This window comes from Manis javanica, chromosome 10 (genome assembly GCF_040802235.1).
Source record: "Manis javanica isolate MJ-LG chromosome 10, MJ_LKY, whole genome shotgun sequence".
NCBI classification, from domain to species: Eukaryota; Metazoa; Chordata; class Mammalia; order Pholidota; family Manidae; genus Manis; species Manis javanica.
This window is the reverse complement of record NC_133165.1, coordinates 88245722-88264801: the sequence shown is the minus strand read 5'-3', so window position 1 is coordinate 88264801 and position 19080 is coordinate 88245722. Positions and strand designations below refer to the sequence as shown.

At 38.8% G+C, this 19080-nt stretch overlaps 1 protein-coding gene across 6 annotated transcripts in view; it reads left to right on the top strand.

Annotated features, from left to right (window-relative positions):
* The window catches only part of SPATS2 (spermatogenesis associated serine rich 2), a 166492-nt gene extending 148267 nt beyond the window's left edge, over window positions 1-18225 (top strand). For all 6 annotated transcript variants that reach the window (XM_073213566.1, XM_036992029.2, XM_073213567.1 and 3 more), the window contains 5 exons: window positions 7925-7983; window positions 11498-11607; window positions 14245-14347; window positions 15541-15755; window positions 16797-18225. In XM_073213566.1, the coding sequence (XP_073069667.1) occupies window positions 7925-7983; window positions 11498-11607; window positions 14245-14347; window positions 15541-15755; window positions 16797-17108 (799 nt within the window). In that variant the 3' untranslated portion in view covers window positions 17109-18225. The remainder of the gene's footprint in view (window positions 1-7924; window positions 7984-11497; window positions 11608-14244; window positions 14348-15540; window positions 15756-16796) is intronic.
* Window positions 18226-19080: the final 855 nt, after the last annotated feature.

The following is a 19080-nucleotide window of genomic DNA, read 5'->3' as shown; positions in this document are numbered from 1 at the left end:
TTGTCTCGAAACTTAACATTTACATTTCCTCTTCCATATACTAGTTAATGCCACTTTTTCAGCCTAATATGCTCCCCTGTATCATTTTACTTAGCTGACTCAAACCAATTCTCCCAAACTCACCTGAAGTTAAGTTCTGACTTTTCCTGGAAATTTTTCTAGGTAACTGATACCTCTTCTTTCTGGTCCTCTGAGGGGAAGCACTGTGCCTGTTGCCCTGGGTTGTTATCCTATCAGATATTGTTGACTTATTTAGAAAAGAGTAAAGAGCTGTGAGTAGGTCATCACAGCTTTGCCTTGATAAGCCAGCCTCTGGTCTCCATGACTATTTAGCTTACTGATTACTAAGCAACAGGATCTGACTCCATTCAGAACCAGCCTGAACCAGGAAACACAGTTCCGGGAGAGAGATTTGTGAGTTCCTGGTGACTTGGAAACGAGCCAGGGGGAGCCTCCTTCAATAAATGACAAATGAAATGGTTTCCTGCCTGGGAACTGTGTATTTAGGATTGAGTAACAGGTGTAGCAACCAAATCAATTTAATTTGAGGAAAGAGATTACCTGCCCTGTCCTGCTGGTGTAAAGCCCTTTTCTCTGGCTGATTGGACTTTTAAACTGCTCTATTTCAATGCCTCTTGTAGTTGCTACTTCAAGACATAACTGGCAGGTGAGCTTACTCCATTTGGCACCAAACCAGAGCTTGGAGTTAATGTCACTTAGGAAGCAATTGTTTATATTGGTTTTAGCATTAAAGAAGAGCAAAAGGTTCTAACAAATTTGCAACAGTAAGACCACATTACCCCTTGTGGGGCACTAGGAGAATTATATGGATAACTGCTTTCACTTTGAGGCCAAATGAAAGCTGACACATACCTGTGGGAAGGTAAAGTCAGAGGCTTTCCAGTATATAAAACTTAAAATCTGTTTGTATTGGTGATGCAGTAATAATCATCTCTAGACCCAAGTTTCCTTCTCTGGTTAATAATTAAGACTTATATGACTTACATTGTTGGAGCTATTAATTGACATAGTTTAAGGCTTTTAAGGTGCAGGATATGGAGTGGAGCATGAAACTGGAGTATATAAACTACTTTGGACAGTTTTTATATAATGTGTTAGTGAAAAATTCCAATAGGATATGTACTCAGATTGTCTTTTAAATAGAAATTTCTGTCTTATTGAAAGTTAATAGGTGCTTATTAAAGGAGAGAACAGTTCAGAAATTTGAGATTCTACACGCACTGTGTTTACTTAAGATTTTGACATTTTTGCTGGCTGATTCCTCATTGACCTTAGAAAAGTTACTTCTTTTGGTTTGAGCTCTTTCCTTCTTATATTAAGCCACCAGTAGTCTTACCTAGGCTTTTGGATCCTTACATTTAAAGTCCATATGGAGTTGCTGAAAACTTAGGAATCACTTCATGAACCAAAGCACATTGAAAAAAGGTCTAAAAAGCAATAAAGGAATGGACTAATGTGGTAATGTATCATCAAATGCATTCATAACACTATAGTTTTACATTTTTCTTCACTTTTTGCATGTTTACTACATGATAGCTTTTTTCTGCTAGTACTTGCCTCATGTTGATGTTCTCTGATTTAAAATTTTAACTCTTTAGCCACCTGTGAAAAAAACTAATAACATTTGAAGATTACAGTTTACCAAAACATATTCAGCCACATTATCTGATTAATTTATATGGATTTCTGTCCTGTGAAGTAGGAATTTTTGCCTGAAATATCTTTTTCCATCCCTTTACTTTTAGTCCCTGTATGTCTTTGGGTTTGAAGTAAGTCTCTTGTAGGCAGCATATAGACGGGTCTTGTTTTTCTATCCATTCAGTGACTCTATGTCTTTTGATTGGGAAATAGGAATTTTTAATTCTACTTTACTAGTGAAAGGGATTTGAGTCTTAGGTTAAGTGATTACCCAACATGACATCATAAATTGTAGACTCAGGATTTGAATCTGTTTATTCTGACTCCCAGTAGCCTATAACCATCTGTTGCTGATGGCTCAGTTCCCCACTAAAGCTTGAGAAAAAGGCTAAAGACTCTTGGGGCAGGTCATATGTAGGATTTCTCCCTCAGCTTAAAGGCTATGAAACAGAGAAATGCCTCTGTAGGAGAATTTAGGGATCAGGAATTTAGCCATGTGGAACAGGTTTAGAATGAGGAGGACCAGAATTTTGATTGAGCATATGAAAGCCTTTATAAGTATTTTTTTTTTAGTTCAATACAATAAAATTGTAGGGAGAATAGTCCATCCAAATATTCAGTATTATTTTGATTTTTAATTCAGAAGGTCCTAAATCACAGTTTTTAAGTCACAACCTGGAGTACCTTGTGATTCAAATATTCTTCAGGTCAGATTTAGTTGTGGGAAAGGTATGAAAATTAAAGGAAAGGTTACTGTGGAGGGGGATCAATTAGAAAGGATTTCTTGGAGGAAAGGAATCATTATCAAGCCTTGAAAGAAACATGGAATTTACAGTGGCAGAATGGTTGGGGATAGAACACTGCATTCAGGAGCTATGACAGAAGCAAAGGCATAGAAGGGACCCACAGGGGTTCTGCAGGGCAGCTAGAGCTAAGGGGCAGTAGTTCAGAGTAGTGAGAGATGAAGTCAGAGGCAAAGGTAGAATGAGCATTTGATGAAGAAATCTGACTTTTTTTTAAGGTTCTATTATTCCCTCTTATTTTTACTATATTTCCCAGTTATAACAATAGTTTTTAAAAACAAATAAAAACCATGTAATTCTACACCTTCATACATAACATTTTTTATTTCTGTGTTCTTTATCTGTATGCATATATAACTTCATAGTTGTAATCATAGTGAAAGTGTAATTTTGTAAATGCATTATTTTCACTTAAAGTTACCTTTGATTTAACTGCCTACATTTTGTAGGTGTATGAGTTTATTTAAGAATTTCTGGACCGAAAAAAAAAGAATTTCTGGACAATGGATCTGAAATGTGTGACATACCACACATTTTATAAAGCCATTTTATAAAACAGATGATCTGTGGAAACTGAGACATCAGCATGAGTATAGAACGGGGAATAAGTGCTGCTGCCATTTATTGAACTATTATTACTGTGTGTCAGAAGCTTTTATGTACCATGTCTCTAATCTGCATACCAGTATCACTGTAGTAGTATACTTATTTTATAGATGAGAAAAGATAGGCACAGAAAAAATAATTTTCCCAAAGTCATACTTGGTAGTAAGAGACACTTTTCCAATATACCATGCTTCATTTTTCTGTGGCTTCCTAGGTCTGTCTACTTGCCTTTATTCTTCAGTCTTTTCCTTCCTAATCCATGCTTCTCCCTTTATACGTGTCTGTCATAATTCCAGAGAGAGGATTAAAAAGAAAAAAATCACAGTTTCAAATGAGGATCTATAGTCAGCCACTTTCTGTGTGGCTTTAACACTGCACACATTTTTCTTTACCAACCAGAAACTTGAACAGAATACTCCTTGGTAGAATACTCCTTGGTAATCTAGATTGCTGCTGTTTATTTTTTCCTAAACATATTGAGAAATATTGAATCATATGGTCTCTAGTATAACTTTAGAACTGCGATGCTTTTGACCACTGGAAAAGAACAGAAAGAAAGGTTGTCCATTGAGGGCCTGTCCCCCAAGAACATCTTACAATTCGCATTCTAGTTTCTTACAAGCTACTTCAGACTCTTGAAATAGGAAATCACATGTCTTGGTGCTTTATGAAGGACTCCTGGCAAAGCGGAACCCATCAAAATTTTCATAAGATCCAAGTTTGATTTAATAAGCTAGTTCTTTCAATTCATTTTACCCCAGTTGTTTAGCTCAGTATGATGCCTGGCTACCTAACTGGTGTTCTTTGTTTTGAGCCCACATGTGTACCATATTCCAGTAAGGCCAGTGCTGGGAGTATGGAATTAAAAAAAACACATGTAACATCATAAACTTCCTGCTAATAAAAACTACTGACAATTCTCTATTTTGGTTGTTTTATATGAAAAGAGGGAAATGTCTTCAGAGAAATAAAAGTGTTTGCATTGGCTTTGCTTGGATTTCTGCTTTGATTGGAATTAGGATAGATTTTAAGTTTTCAGCAAATAAAATCAAGTACAAATATTTTCCAAGAACATTATTGAGTAGTTTAGAGTATTATCCCTTGAAATAATTGGCTATGAAATGACCAGAGTTGTGTTTTGAAAACATTGTGTTAGAAAACATTGTTTTCTAATGCACCAACCATAAACAAATGACAGTTAACAATTTTTGGTATGGAGGAATTACTGAAGGCAATAGCTAGAATCAATCAGCTACATGTTAAATATATCCATTTAAAGGCTCATTTCAACTGATGGACACACAATTTATCTTAGAGACAAATGCTAATGCTATGGGAACAACTGTTCTGAGCAGCTAAATTATACAAAGGCTTTAGACTAAGTTGAGCAAATGTAGATAGTAAAAAGTTCTTGGTAAGGAGGAAAGGAAATGCAGAACATGTGGACATTTACCAGTCTTTTTTCTTAATAACAGTGACAAAGTCATGTAAAATCACCTTTCATGATTGAAGAAAGGATATGGAAATTCGCTGTCCTGTATAAGGTTCATGCTTAATAAGACTTAGTGTCTTTCTCAGCAGAGTCCAGCAATATTTGGCTGAATTTCATTAGCAGTTTCAGAATCCAATACATCAGTTGCTTACTATGGAGGATTTCTACCCAGAAAAGCCTCAGGAGAACAGTTGCAGGTTAGCACCCCACGTTTGGGAGTGAGCAAGGTAGCAGAAAGTCTGCCGGTCTGAATGCCTTTCCTCACTCTCTGAGAGGACTCGCTGCATGCAGTTAGGACATCTAAAAGCTGTTACCTCCCGCCACGGATACTTTCCAATCTCTTGGCCACAGATCCATACTGGGACCACCATTGAGCTTAGGAACAGGTGGAAAACTTTAGCTTAAGTTTCTTCAGTGTTAGAAATTTATATTATGGTAAATTATTGTTTTCAATTGTAAAAATGCCTCTGTTATTTATTCTTATGCTTAGCCTACTCTTCACTTTTGAATTATTCCCACCTTATTATTTTGTTGCACATATTCCTCATCTTATTTATAAAAACTTTCAAAAATAAATATAAGTCAAAAGGATAGTACAGTGATTAGTATATTTTCAGTGTGTGTGTGTTTTAGTGGAACCTTTTGGAAGTTGCAGACATCATGACACATCACCTCTAAATGCTTTAGTATTAATGACGTAAACATGTGGTCATTCTTCTACACAACTGTAATACATAATTCAATGTACTTCTAATAAGAAGTTGTTATTATGCTATTTTGTGTCCATCTCAGCCCATCCATAGTGATGCTATCAGCTAGGCATGCCTGGAGGCATTCCAAGGCCTAGGCCCTGTGCTACTTGTGACAAGCCTATACATGAACCAGGGTTGTAGCTGCACTGGCCCTTGTGGTTCATAGGATTGTAAGATGCACCTCAGCAACAACTATCATGGAACTCTGGGGTTACTTACCAGTTCTAGAGGGTACACAGTATTTCCAGGGCTGCACAGCAAGGTGTGGTTAGAGCACAGACCTGAGGTTATGCTGTCATTGGGGTCAAGGGTGGGAAGCCTAGGGTTTTGCAGGCTCACTCTTTCTTGCTGAATTCAAAACTTCAAAAAGAGAATTAAAGCATGGGAAGGGAAAGCAGGGTCACTCAAGTGGGCAGATCTAGGTCACCCAGGGCTTTCTAAAAGTGGATCTTCATGGATGGGCAGTCTGGTTCTCTCTCTAGTTGTGTAGCTGATAATATAGTCTGTTTATTTGAGGTGAATATCTTTGAAATGGATGTCTCAACCATCAAGTGCTTAACGTCAGTCACTTACATCACAATCTAATTGTCAGACACTTATACTATATATTGAAACATTTATTTATTTTTGTACTTTAAAGACTTATAAAAAATGTTATGGAAAATTGAAAATACTTATCAAGCTTTTCTCTGAGAAAATATCTCAGTAGCCTTGGTTAACCAATAGATTCTCTGTTGAATGCTTGGCTGACATCACGGAACATTTCAATAGAAGTTATCAAGAGAAGGCAACATGACAAACAACAAAGAAAAATAGAAGTGCTTCCTGCTTTTCGGTGTGTTTTGGCATGAAAACGTGGACCATTTTTTTTAACGGGCTTGTTGTATCATTGTCCATGTACTGCCCTATAAATTTTTTATGATAACCAATGAGTCAATCAAGAAACAAAGTTTATTTAAATGGATACTAGTCGTTCTCACAGGGGAAAAAAAAGTACACAATGTACCAGTTCATATTGCCTCAAAAAAGTCTGATTGTGATGGTGCAGAACTTTTCTTCCTTGTTAAAAGTCATGTGACATTCTTTTTCATAATGAAGATTGTAAGCACCAAAACTTACTTGTTTGCAGAAGTCTTTTAATAAATATTTTACAAGCTTTGTCAGAGACAAATTTTGGTGGACACAGTGTCTGCATCTTAAGATGATGCAGCAACAGGAGGGAGGTAATGTCAGACTCAAAGTCTGGCAGTGCCTGTCTTAGCCGGGCTTCTGTTTTGCCTTTTAGGTGTTCCAAATGCTGCTAGTTCTTGGAGCAAAATATTGCCAAGGTTTGGGAATGCTTTCTTAGCAAAGTATTGCTGTCCTGCAATAGTTATGTCTTCTCTCATCTGGTGCTTTTCAATTAATATGCCAACCAAATTTGTTTCATTACAAGTCTATTTATTAACATCATGCATAATGATTATCAGATCTGTGTTGTCTGGCATTTCATTTTAAAGGATTTTGCTCCTTGAGGAAATGACTTTGCATTAGATTTTTTTTTTGTATCTCACACTGTTGTCTCTTTATTAACTACTTTGTACTAACTTAACTACATACTGACTTAAATTGAATTAGTGCATATGGATATGTGTGTATTCGTGTATGTATGTGTATGATTGGTTTTACAACCAGAAGCAAGAGTAGAACTTCGTTAACCCTGTAGCTATAGTCCCATTCACAAGGAAAAATCAGAATGAACTCCAAATTTGAAGAGAGTTGGAACATTTCGTGTTTGTGCAGGTATTAAAATTTTAGATGTTTTCTTTTTTTGGCCACCACTAAGTAAAGTGGTATGGTTAAGGAAAATTATTTGCACCCAGAGGTTGAATACTAGGGCATCCTATCTCTTTATACATTGAAGGTAGTAGACTCCTTTCTAAGGACATGGAAAAGCATTATGTGTCTAGAACCATTTATATTTGCAGTAATGCCCACATACTGTTCTTTTTCTGTAAAAAGCCTACCAGAAACCTTTGATTCCATATTTTCTGGGTTATTGTTAAATGTTTACCTGAAAGCAGCACAATGTAAGAATGTCTTTTAACTACTATGCATTCTAAATCTAAAGACTAAAGTGGACTTCGTGCAACTGTAGTAAAATGTTGAAGATACACAAATCCTGATTGCAGATAAATTTACCATGCCCTGGCAGAGGTATTGCCTGGTAAAAATTCATTAGAAGCAGAGGTTTCCAATTTTATAGACCAAAATATAAAATAAAAAACATGGGAGCACATATGTGGAAATACATAATTTCCACAAGGCTTTAGCACAACTTAAGAAATGTTCTGTAGCTTGCTACTGCCACCTACTGGTTCTCAACTCAGATTTCCAGCTATGGTTGTGACATTGTACGTAGAAATAAAAGGGAATTAGGTCTATTTTTTTTTTAATCCTTAAAATATTTTTTGCTTAGGGTAAGACAGAATTTTCATGTGGTCCATATACAGTGTTCACTTTATAGTATACTTTTAGTGAACAGCTGGTAAGTCTTTTTCCACTATTAACAATGTGCTATTTCTGTGTGAGTTTCTGATGGAGCCTTTTTTCCCTTTGTCATCCCTTCCCAGTTTAATGGATCGAGAAGTGGCATTGCTTGCTGAAATGGACAAAGTGAAAGCCGAAGCAAGTAAGACTGATTCTTAACGCCCCTAACAAAAAGCTCAGTATAAATGCCACCATAAGAGTTTATATATTTAGTTAAACAATCTTGAGTAGTTGTATTGCACTGTCATATGAATCCTTTTGTGGGAAACAACTATACCAGAGCCTGTTTTTTTAATATTTCCTTTTAATATTTTGAATATAAAGTTGAGTGTCATAAGAAACTGCATCACAGTGTCTGCTATCTCAGCACTGATTCAGGGAATAAACTATGCAGGAGATGCCTGAATTTTGTGTTTTGCCTCCAGCGATTGAACAATTCCATTGGATATTTTTTTCCTTGGGATAAACCTTTGGCATAATCAGAGCAGACTTCACCAGGTTGCCGACAATTTAGTGTGTGTCTTCCTGTCATTACCTATCTCAGAACTTTGTTTTCTCGGTTTATGGAACAGTCTTCTCACAGTGTCTATTATTATTAAGCGGGGAAAAGATAATGAAATGAGGGTTTGGGATACCATGACTAGGGTTCCTTAAAAGCTTCCTAAAATAGAGGCTAACTTAGGTATTTTGTGGGGTTTTGTAAAGAATAGCAAAATATCTGTTTTTTTGTAATTTCTTTTAAGAGTTAGGTTAAAGATTTACAGCTCTGTGAGAAAGAGAGTGTGTTAACTGCAACTCATACAGTAGCATTGATTTGAGGCTTTTCGCTGGTAGGTTTTGCTGTCATGCATTGAATGCTAGATTTGTAATTAGGAAGGTTGTTTCTTTTAACCTGCTCTTGAACTGGTAAGAATGGAAATCGGTTGAGATAATGACTCACAATTAAATCATTTGTGTCTATGGTCATGAGCCAGAGCAGCTTTGCAGCACTAAGCTGAGTTGAGTTTTGATCCATTTTAACCTGAAATGTTAAATGCATAGCAGAGATATTCTCTACTGTTTTTCAGAGATGAAATTTCATTTAAATTGAGTGGTATGTTCTGAATTTCTAAATGTGACGATATCAATCCATTCATGTGCCTGTGTATTCTCTCTTTTTGAAGGTGAACTTCAGATAAAATAAAACTAGTAAGAAGACATAGTCCTTACTTTTGAGAAGAAAGTGCACTTTAAAATATATCTTTTATAGAAAATTTCAAATGTATTTCAAATAGGCTACTGTAATTAACACCTATCGCCCAGCTTCAGCCAATTATGAATTCATGGCCAATCTTACTTTATCAAATTTAGAGCTGTAAAGTTTTACTTATCTTCATCAATTTTATATCTGTATCTCCTTTTTCCATGCTGAAAATCCTGGTTCTCAATGACACTAATGTAATTATTCACTTACTAATACTCTCAAGAAGGTGGTACTTTTTCTTTTTAACACATTATGGTTTTATCAACTTATATGCTCATAGTACTACATAGTTCAGTTTTTTTCACACATTTGTATAGTTTTTTCTACTCCTTAGATATTATTTACAAGTTAGGTTTTCCTTTTTTTTCATCTCATAAGTGAAACAAATTCCTTGGAAAGAATGTGACTTGTCCAAAGTTATGTAATTAGATCCACTAAGTTATCTTATATGTGTAGAAATATTTACTCAATACATTTTCTCTATCTTGAGATCTATAATTTTGTTTTAGAATACTAGAGCTGAGAGAAAATGAGTTTTATACAAACGTCAAATAGGTTTTATCTTGGAAGTAAGACAATAGATCATCTGTAGTTGTTGGCCCTTGGTGTTGAGAAACTTATATACACATGTTCCTAACTTAATAGGGAAGCGTCCCCTCACTTATTAAGGTGACTTGGGTATGGGCAGCCCGTGGGTGGCATATATGTGGCAGTCAGACTAAGTCAACTTGATAAAGAAGTTCAGCTCTCTGTAGTACCTGATGTAACTCTTGGAAAACTATTTTTTTCTAATGTAAATTTGGCTAATTTTTCAGTAGGTTATTGGATTCTGTGTATAACAATTGTGATTGAGTTTGACTACATGTAACACAGTGGCCTAAACTGAGTTTGTTTTTCTGTTTTGAAATGAAAGGTCCAGAGGTAAGCAATCCAAGGCTGGAAGGGCATCTCTAAAATGACATGAGGGACCCAGTCTTTGTCCTTGTACCCAGCCATCCATAAAGCATGCTTGTGGTCCAAAGATAAAGAGCTTTCCTGTAAACCTTGCCCTGTGATTTCTGCTTAGATCTCAGTGGCCAGAGTATATCACATGACTGTCTTATCTGTAGCAAAGCTAGGAAATGTAGATTGTTGCCTAAGCATGTTGGTACCCAACAACATTGGACTTCCTTTAGGAAGAAGAGAATGGATATGCAGTTCCTAACAGTCTTTGCTACAGCCCATACCCTCAGCCACCCAACATCGCTCTTTTTTCCAAAATGAAAACACACTCACCTTCTCCTCAGTGGCCACACCTCAAAAATCTTATATAGTTAGTATATTCATCTGAAAGTCCAAGACTTCTGGGTAATTTCAAACCTTCCAACAGGTCTGGCTATGGTGTCTTGTAGTCTGGGGTCCCTTAAATTAAAAGAAAATTTAAATGCCCCCCCTTCAATGTTACATAGAGAAATAAGAAGATAATTCTAGAAAAAATCTCCACATAGGAAAGCAGTGATGATCAAATCTAACTGGACAGGAATAGCACAGTACCTGCCCTGGGGGTAGGAAAGTTTCCTTGGTTCTCAGGCAGCTCCTTGTTCTGCTTCCTTGAAGGATTTCTTTTGTCCATGTCCTCTGTAGCCCCTGGGTTTCTACTCCTAGAGATTTTCTTTTGTACAGTCTGTTGTCCTCCATGGCCATATCTGAGTTACACATCTGGGGGTATGCTAAAGTAGATACATCTTAAAAGGCTGTAAACAACCTAAACATCCATCATTAGGAGACTTGGGAAATGACTGTGGTATATCCACATAGCAGAATACTAGGTGGCTGCTAAACAGTGAGGGAGAGCCAATTATTAAAAGGGAATGAACTTCAAGCTATATTAAGCAAAAATAGCTAAGGTAAAGGAAGAACCATTTATATGATACATACTCCTCTTTGTGAGGAGGGAAAAAAGGGAGAGAGAGAGAGATGTTGTATATATGCATAGAATATATTTGGAAGTATACCTACAAAATTGTTAACACTGGTTTCCTCTGGAGGGGAGACCACAAAGTCAGAAGCAGCAGGGACACATCCACTTTTCATTTTATATCCATTTATTCTAGGGGAATTTTTTACCATGGGTACATATTTCTGTTTTAATTTATATATTTCTTGATAGAAAAATTTCTTTGGCTAGGAAGAGGAAAAAGAAAGAGAAATGACAAATGATTTATGAGTTTATGATTCATAAAAAGTGTTTACCATTTAACTGCCTTCAGAGTTCTTCAAGAAGGTGGAAACTGGACCTTTGGTATATTCATTTTCTGGATGGGTGGCAGCCAAGCCTTTGGCCCTCCAAATACTTACTGCAAGGCCTACATTTCCAATTCTTCTTTATCCTATTTAGCAGAACATAAGAGTCACACTCCCTTTTCCTCTACAGTGGAAATTTTGCTCAGCCGGCAAAAGAAAGCCGAACTTCTAAAGAAGATGACTGATGTGGCTGTTCGAATGTCAGAGGAGCAATTGGTTGAGCTCAGAGCTGATATAAAGGTATGACTTCCTTCTCCTTTCTGTCTTTCTTCTTACCCCGGGGACCAAAGAAGCAAATCTCCCTAATTCATGGCCACATCTAATATTATTGAACTCATGATCTTCTCTTCCCAAACCTGGCTCTCTTCTAGGTTCCCTTTCTCTGTAAGTGGTACTGTTGTCTGTCCAATTGTCCAAGCCGGAAACCTTAGGAAGTTTTTCCTTTTCCCACATTAAATATGTCAGCAGACCCTGTCCATTTGACACCCTATTAAAGCTTAGATTGGACCTTTTATCTTCATCTCCACTACAGCCATCATGATCAAGCTACTGTTACCTCTTGCTTGGACTTCCAGAACAGCCTCTTAACTGATTCTGCCCATCCACTTTGCCACTGCTCCAACCTCCCCATCCCTCCAAATCTGTTCCTCACACTACATAACCTGCTTTAAACTTTACATTTTAGAATAAAGACTGTAATTCTTGAGATGGCCTGTAGGGCTGTGCAGTCTGACTCTGCCACCATCCTTGTTTCACACGTGTCCCCTTTGTTTCCCATACTCCAGCTATCTTAGTGTTTCCTTTCCACAGACAGATGCTGTACCCCCTGCTGGAGGGCAACCGCACATGCTCTTCCCTTTGTTCAAAAACCTCCCCCTACCCAGTCTCAGCATACAAATCACTCATGACCTCCTTTGTTTCCGACTTTCCCATTATATCCCCCTTTTGTGCCTTTGTAGCACAGTAACAATTCGATGTGCATTTGATTCATCTGTCCTCCCCACTAGATTGTGAGCTTTACAATGCAGGAACTGCTGTGTCTCTAGTGCCTCACACAGTGCCTTGGCACACAGTAGGTGTTTGGCAAAGATTTAAATAGTCGGTGGGTTGATTCTGATTTTATACAAGAAAAATGAGCAATCTGAGATATTGATTATATTGTAATCATAAAGATAACTTGGGCTCAACTCTCATGTTTCATTTTCTTATGTAAAGAGTAGTGTCTGTGAGACTAAGCATGGGAACCTGACAGAGTTTGGGATATTCATGGCTAGTTGTGGGCACTGTACATGAGGGCAATTGGCCTTCCCTTCCCCTAAGCCCTTAGCCACTGCTCTTTCCGAATACATGAGATGCATTCCCATGTTTAAGAGGAATATTTGCTGTAGAGGCTGAATAATAGCCTTTGAAAAATGAAAACCTAGATGGATCATCATCTGAGACCTTACAGCATCCTCATCATCATTCTGACCCAGCCTTTCACACAAACCTGTGTCTTGTTGCTCTCTCACTTCTGCCCCTTAGCCTCTACTAGGGTCTATATAGCAAAACTATGTACATTTTAAATTACCATTTTCTGATTAGCGAACACTATATTACTGTTTCACAGAAAGTCTTCCTCACATTGGAGCCAGTCATTCTCATTCAGCTATCCGGGCAAAGCTAGAACCCCTTTGGAATTAGATGAGAATTCTGGCTCTCACAGGCTTCATCTGTTCCCTTCCCACGTGGTTGAAAAGCTGCTAGAAATATTTCTGCAGGCTGACTAAGGATCTGTTTCTCTCCACATTTTCGGTGTACTGAAGTTGGTGCTATGCAATTTAAATCTCTTATTTCCAGATCATCTTATTTCCGTCATCCCTGTTGTGTCTTTGGCTAGAATTTGTTTCAGAATTAATCTCAGACTGATATTACATGTCTGAAGGCTTTATGTCACAGATGTTCTTATGCTTTCCTAAGCTACAGTATACTCTGAAGCTTTAGGACTTCAAGGCCCAGAGGTAATTTTTCTATCTTCTTTCCCATTTACTGCTTATAGATGCAAGGGTCCTGATGCATTTGCCTCAACCCCTTGAAATCCTTAGTGAAATTAGACCACTTCCAATTGGAGGGCTGCTCCAAGTTCAATTCTGCATCATTCTAGTCCTTCATCTTTTCATTTTCATCTGAAAAAATGATTCAGGCTACCTTAGAAATTGTTTATTGAAACACACACCCAGAAGCACTTTATTCCTGACATGTTTCTAGTCCCACAGTTTCTATAGTATAGGTTGTTTTTGACGCAAGGGGTTGGTTACTTCTCAGCTCAGTCGGCCTAAAGGATTAAATAACATAGCACAAACTCTTCTCATTTGCAAAGTTGACTTTTCACATGAATGATTTTCCATCTCAAGAAATTTTTCTTATTTCAAGGACTAACAAATCCTACTTTATAAAGAGATGAAGTGGGTTTCCTAAGGAAGTTCCTGTTAAAGAACACCAAACCATCTATTTAAATAGAATCATTTTTGTAACCTAGGAGCATTATTGCTGCCTGTGCTTCTATATAAAATGGAACAATATGGAGAGCAGCCAACAGTGGAAAGATGGCCTTCTATTATATTCTCTTTTTTCTCTACAGTTTCTCTTGATTATACTTAATGGCCTTTGACTGTCCCATAGCATTTCATAAAGCTCCCAAATAGATTTATCTTTGGGCCCTTAAGAAAATGACTAAATTTTTTCAGTAACTCAGCGTTGGTAATATGATGGCCACTTAGTAAACATAGGAGAAAAAGAAGACAATTGGAAGTAATTCTGTTTCACCTGCTGATGCAAGCTCTAGAGCCCATGTGTACTGTTTGTCTCACCTGGGGCTTTTCTTTGCCCTTTCTCCAGCACTTTGTTAGTGAACGTAAATATGATGAGGATCTGGGACGAGTAGCCAGGTTCACCTGTGACGTAGAGACCCTAAAGAAGAACATTGATTCATTTGGACAAGGTAAGAGGGTGAGAGTTCCTGAGCACTAGAGAAGGTGGCAAGAAGACCAGTCTCTGCTGATGAGAGATTGAAGTGCCCGTCGACTTCTCCACTGACTCTCCTTCAGTGCCTCTGGTGTTTTTGTTTGCCTGCTTGTTTTTATGAAAAGTAACTCCTAGATACTTAAGAAACCAGTGGATGGAGATTCTGTGTGCTCCGAGGATGGGTATTTTCTAGTTCCCTAACTTTGCACTATTGTTTTTCATCATTTTCTGCTGAGTTGAGAGGTGTGTGATATATAGTGTAGAGAGCATGAGTCAGACCAAAGTTTGAATCCTTGGTACTACATGAACTTCTGGAAGCTCATTTTTCTGTTCTCCAACATGGAGATGACAATACCTGCCTGACCTCGCACATAATGGGTCCCTAAATAACAGCTTTACTGGGGAGACCTCTAAAGTAAAAATCTGTGGTGACACATCAGTCAAACCCTGAGCTCAGCTCCTTTGCTCTTTCTCTCAGTGTAAAAGTAAAATGTTGGACAGTGATTGTGAGCTCAGCATTAGTTTAGACTTATAGCGAAGAAAAGAACTAGGGTTTTTTTAAACCATTGAAATCTGACAAAATTTGAACTGAAAATATTAATATTTTTCAACTAGATTGGCACTTTGAATTTGGAATTATTTTTGCAGAAGGAACCTTGGGAAGATACATATTTGTCATAAAGACTAGTTCTATTCATATTGAACTAATCTTGATTATTTACACCTTGCATCATTCAGATGTTTTTAAAAAGATGTAGCATTTTATTTACCTTTTTCTTTCTTTGCAAAGTCTGTGCTTTACAGTGTTCCTTGCAAAGAAAGCTGAACATATGGCCCATACTATTGTTCCTAGGCTTAGTCAGCTGCTAGAGCCATAGCCTGGAGTTTAGTTGGAAATGGCAAGAAGTCATTAGTTGAGGGGGTGGGGGTCAGGTCACTCAGATCTTAAACTGTTCTCTCATCTCTAGGAGTTACTTTACAAAGCAGTGGGGATATGAAAAGAGTAGAGGAAGAGGGCAGAAGGGAGATTTTCCTCCCTATTACCATTTTATAAGCCTACCTTTAGAACTACTCAAGCAAGTAGCTCTGTATCTTAAATTGCTCATTGGGAAATGAAGAAATAGGGAAAATCTTACCCATCATGCTCTTCCCCTCCCATTTTGGTTTCAGTGTCCCATCCAAAGAATAGCTATTCCACCAGATCCCGATGTAGCTCAGTTACATCTGTGTCCTTGAGTAGCCTGGGCGATGCCTCTGCTGCTTCCTCTTCCACCTGTGCGTCCACTCCCAGCCTTACCAGTGCTAACGAGAGACACTCGGGACCAGGACAGACTCCTGCAGCCAGAGCAAATCCCAGTGGCCGGCCCTGCCAGCCTCAACGAGAGGTAACCTAGCTTCCTCACTGAGCAAGTTAGGACATAAAACTACTAGGTTGTCATGGTATAAATGCCCACAGCTCAGTACATTACCTTCCTCTCTTTCTACCCATTCCACACCTATTTTGAATCCTCAGTTAGTTCCAGAGAAAGCATGTATGCTCCAAACCAGCAGCCAGTTTAGGTGTTCTGTTGCCAAGACTGCTGACTTTCTGGCATTGGCAGTGATCCTAGCCATTGTAGGCAGGGACTACCTGGTAATTAGTCACAGTGGGAGTCATGCACCCGTCTCAAGGTAGACAGGCACCGTGGTGGCAAGTTCACCAGAGTGCACTGAGGCAGCAGCTCCCTGGAAGTGGGGTAGAGTATACCAGGGGGAGGGAGAGAGCCTGGGCGGGTGGAGTGCCAACACTAGAAAGTTGAAGCTAATCCATAGTTTCTTTTCCTTGGTTTGAAGAAGATACTCAAGACCAATCCAAGGCAATGCTGTCAGTAATTCTTCAGAGCTGGTATTACACTGGAATTGGAGGGCAAAAATAAAATCCCATGCCATAAGCTTTCTGGGTTGTAATGTGGAACATGTACTAAGTGTTACAGCAGCATGATTTTATCTATTGTTCATGATACATAGCAAAGCAGATCATAATAATGTTTATTATTCCAGATGTTCATTATCTTTACAAAAGATTTATGGTTTGCAAAGTTCAGATCTGTGATAACATCCTTGTCCAGTTGAGGAATTGTAGCAACCCAAAAAATGTCCTTTCTTCCCTTTTAGCTTTCTTCTTGTTTCCAGCTAAAGAAAAGTGGACTCCTTTTCAGTGGAGAAGAGCCTAGGGGTGAAAGATGGGGGGTAAAGTAGTGAGATTAATTCTGATGTAGTGGCTAGGTCGGACTGAGTGACAGAATAATGTGAGTCTTGAGAGAGAACTGAGTCCCAAGCATGGGATATCACAATTAGGCTTTCAGAATCCCCCTGTAAACTGGCCTGGAACAAACAGGCTGCCGTAATGCCAGAGTGCTTTGAACGTTATATTCTTTCATCTTTAGGTATTGCCGGGGAACAGACAAGGAGGACAAGGCTACAGGCCACAAGGCCAAAAGTCCAGTGACTCCACGAACCAAGGGCGACATGACAATGGGGGTCGTTACAGAAATAGCTCTTGGTATTCATCTGGTTCCAGGTATCAGAGTGCTCCATCCCAGACATCAGGAAACACTAGTGAGCGAGGCCAGGCTCACTCTGCAGGGACCAATGGAACTGGAGCCAGCACAGAGCCCAGCCCACCCAAACCCTCATTCAAAAAAGGGCTCCCCCAGCGCAAACCCAGGACCTCTCAGCATGAAGCCGTGAACTCTTGAGGGAAATTCAGTTGGCCTCTCTCCTCTCTCTCACACAATTCAACTTGGTAACTGGACTTTAGGAAACATATAGTGAGATTTAATAACAGAAAGAAGTATGCGCATATCACTTTTTATGCCATTCTAAATATTTTTGGTTTCTTCTCTCATTTTCTTTTTACCGTTTTTGGAAGGGACGTCGTTTCTCCTTTGACCTTTCCCAAAGATAGATTGAAGTGACCTTGAATAGATTGATTCTGATTGGTCATTTCCATAGGAATAACAGGCAAGTGTTGCCAGGTCTCTGAGGGCAAGCAGTGTCCTTCCCAGTGCACAGGCCTTTCAGTCGCCTGAAGAGGCCTCCCTCAGCAGCTCCCTGCTATTCCGGTTCTCAGGAGATGCATCAGAGCTAGTCTTGTTGCTTTTCCAGTCTAAGCAGAAGCCCCACATGCCTGTCAGGATCCCTCTAAACAGCAGTGTAACCAGGAGAGGCAGTGAGGGGAGTGTGTCCTACACTGAATTAGCCAGAGAAGGGTATATTTAATTGATGAGAGGGGAAGACACTAGGAAACATTGAGAAGAGGCCTCTGCTCCCAGAACATTCCTAAGATTGATGCTCAGATCAGTGTTTCAGTCTCCTACTTGGCACCATAGCCTAACCTGCAGTTTCTCCAAAATTCCCAAAGTTGCCTTTCCTATTAGGTTAGGCTACAAATCAGTCCAGGGAAGCCTATGGGAAAGTAGCATTTAATTAAAGTGAAAAAAGGAAAAAAAAAAGTATTTCTTTGTTTCAATATTTGAAGATTTTGTTGTTATTGTTCTCCCTCTTTCCTGAATGCTATTCTGATCCTGAACCAAATTTATAGCAATACAATTAGTGTTAATCTAAGATGTTGCCTATCAAAAAATTGCCACAGTCAGTCTTTATATTTGAATAAATAAAATCAACTACATAAACGTTCCCACATTTGTTTCACAGCAGCAAATGACTTCATTTCATTATCTCATTTTCTCTGGGCCTCACTGGGTAGAAGTCACTACTGACACCTTGTTTGGGGCTTAAAATGAGGGTGTCTGATTCCTAAATCATTTGTCCACCATGTAGCTCCAGAATCAAATTAAAATGTGTGAGCCAGGATGAGCAATTGCAGCTGTTCCTTGTGGGAATGGATTTGTAGGACAGGGAATGGTGACTTCCCAGAGGACAGCTTACCAGTGTAGAAAAACCACAGCTGCCAACAGCACCTCCAGGCAGCCAAGGTTCTGTGAGCACTCCTCTCCACCAAGCCTGCCTCTTGGCAGGAGCAGGGAAGGTAACAGGACGATGGAGCTCCTACATGGAGCAGGTGGCATTGGTGCCAAACCCCTTCCACCCACACCTGTCACAGCACCTGTGGTTTAACAACAGCAGAGCTTTTTCTTTCTCCAGCATTTGTTCTCCCAAGTCTGCAGCCCAGACTGTAAGTGGCAGTGGTGCAGAACTTAGCTGCCTCAGGCCTTCCCCTGGCTCTTGGCTGAAGCCGAGCTGTCAGGGTTCAGGTTGGTTGAACAGACTGAGAGACAGAGAAAGAGAGAATGCATATGCGTGCGTGCGTGCGTGCGTGTGTGTGTGTGTGTGTGTGTTTCATTAAAGAAAACAGTAATCGAGTACTGGGAGGCAAGGCCATTTTCTATGGGGCTAATACCTCATTTTGGAACTATGTCTAACAACATCTTCAGCCTTCCGGGTGTCAGGAAAAAGCCCTGCTTTTCTAGTAATTGCTTACCTATACTTTGCAGGAAATCCAGAGATTGAAGTGACCTTAAAGGATTATAAGGTCTATATCCCCATATCCAGGCAAGACTACATTTAACCACTTAGACAGATGGGAGGCCGCATGTTTGTCAAAACCACTTCAAAGTTGAAATTAAAATCTCCTTATAGGAAAATATTTGAAGATGTTTTCTGTGAACATGAAAATTATGAAGCGAAAATTATGAAGCTTTTTTTTAC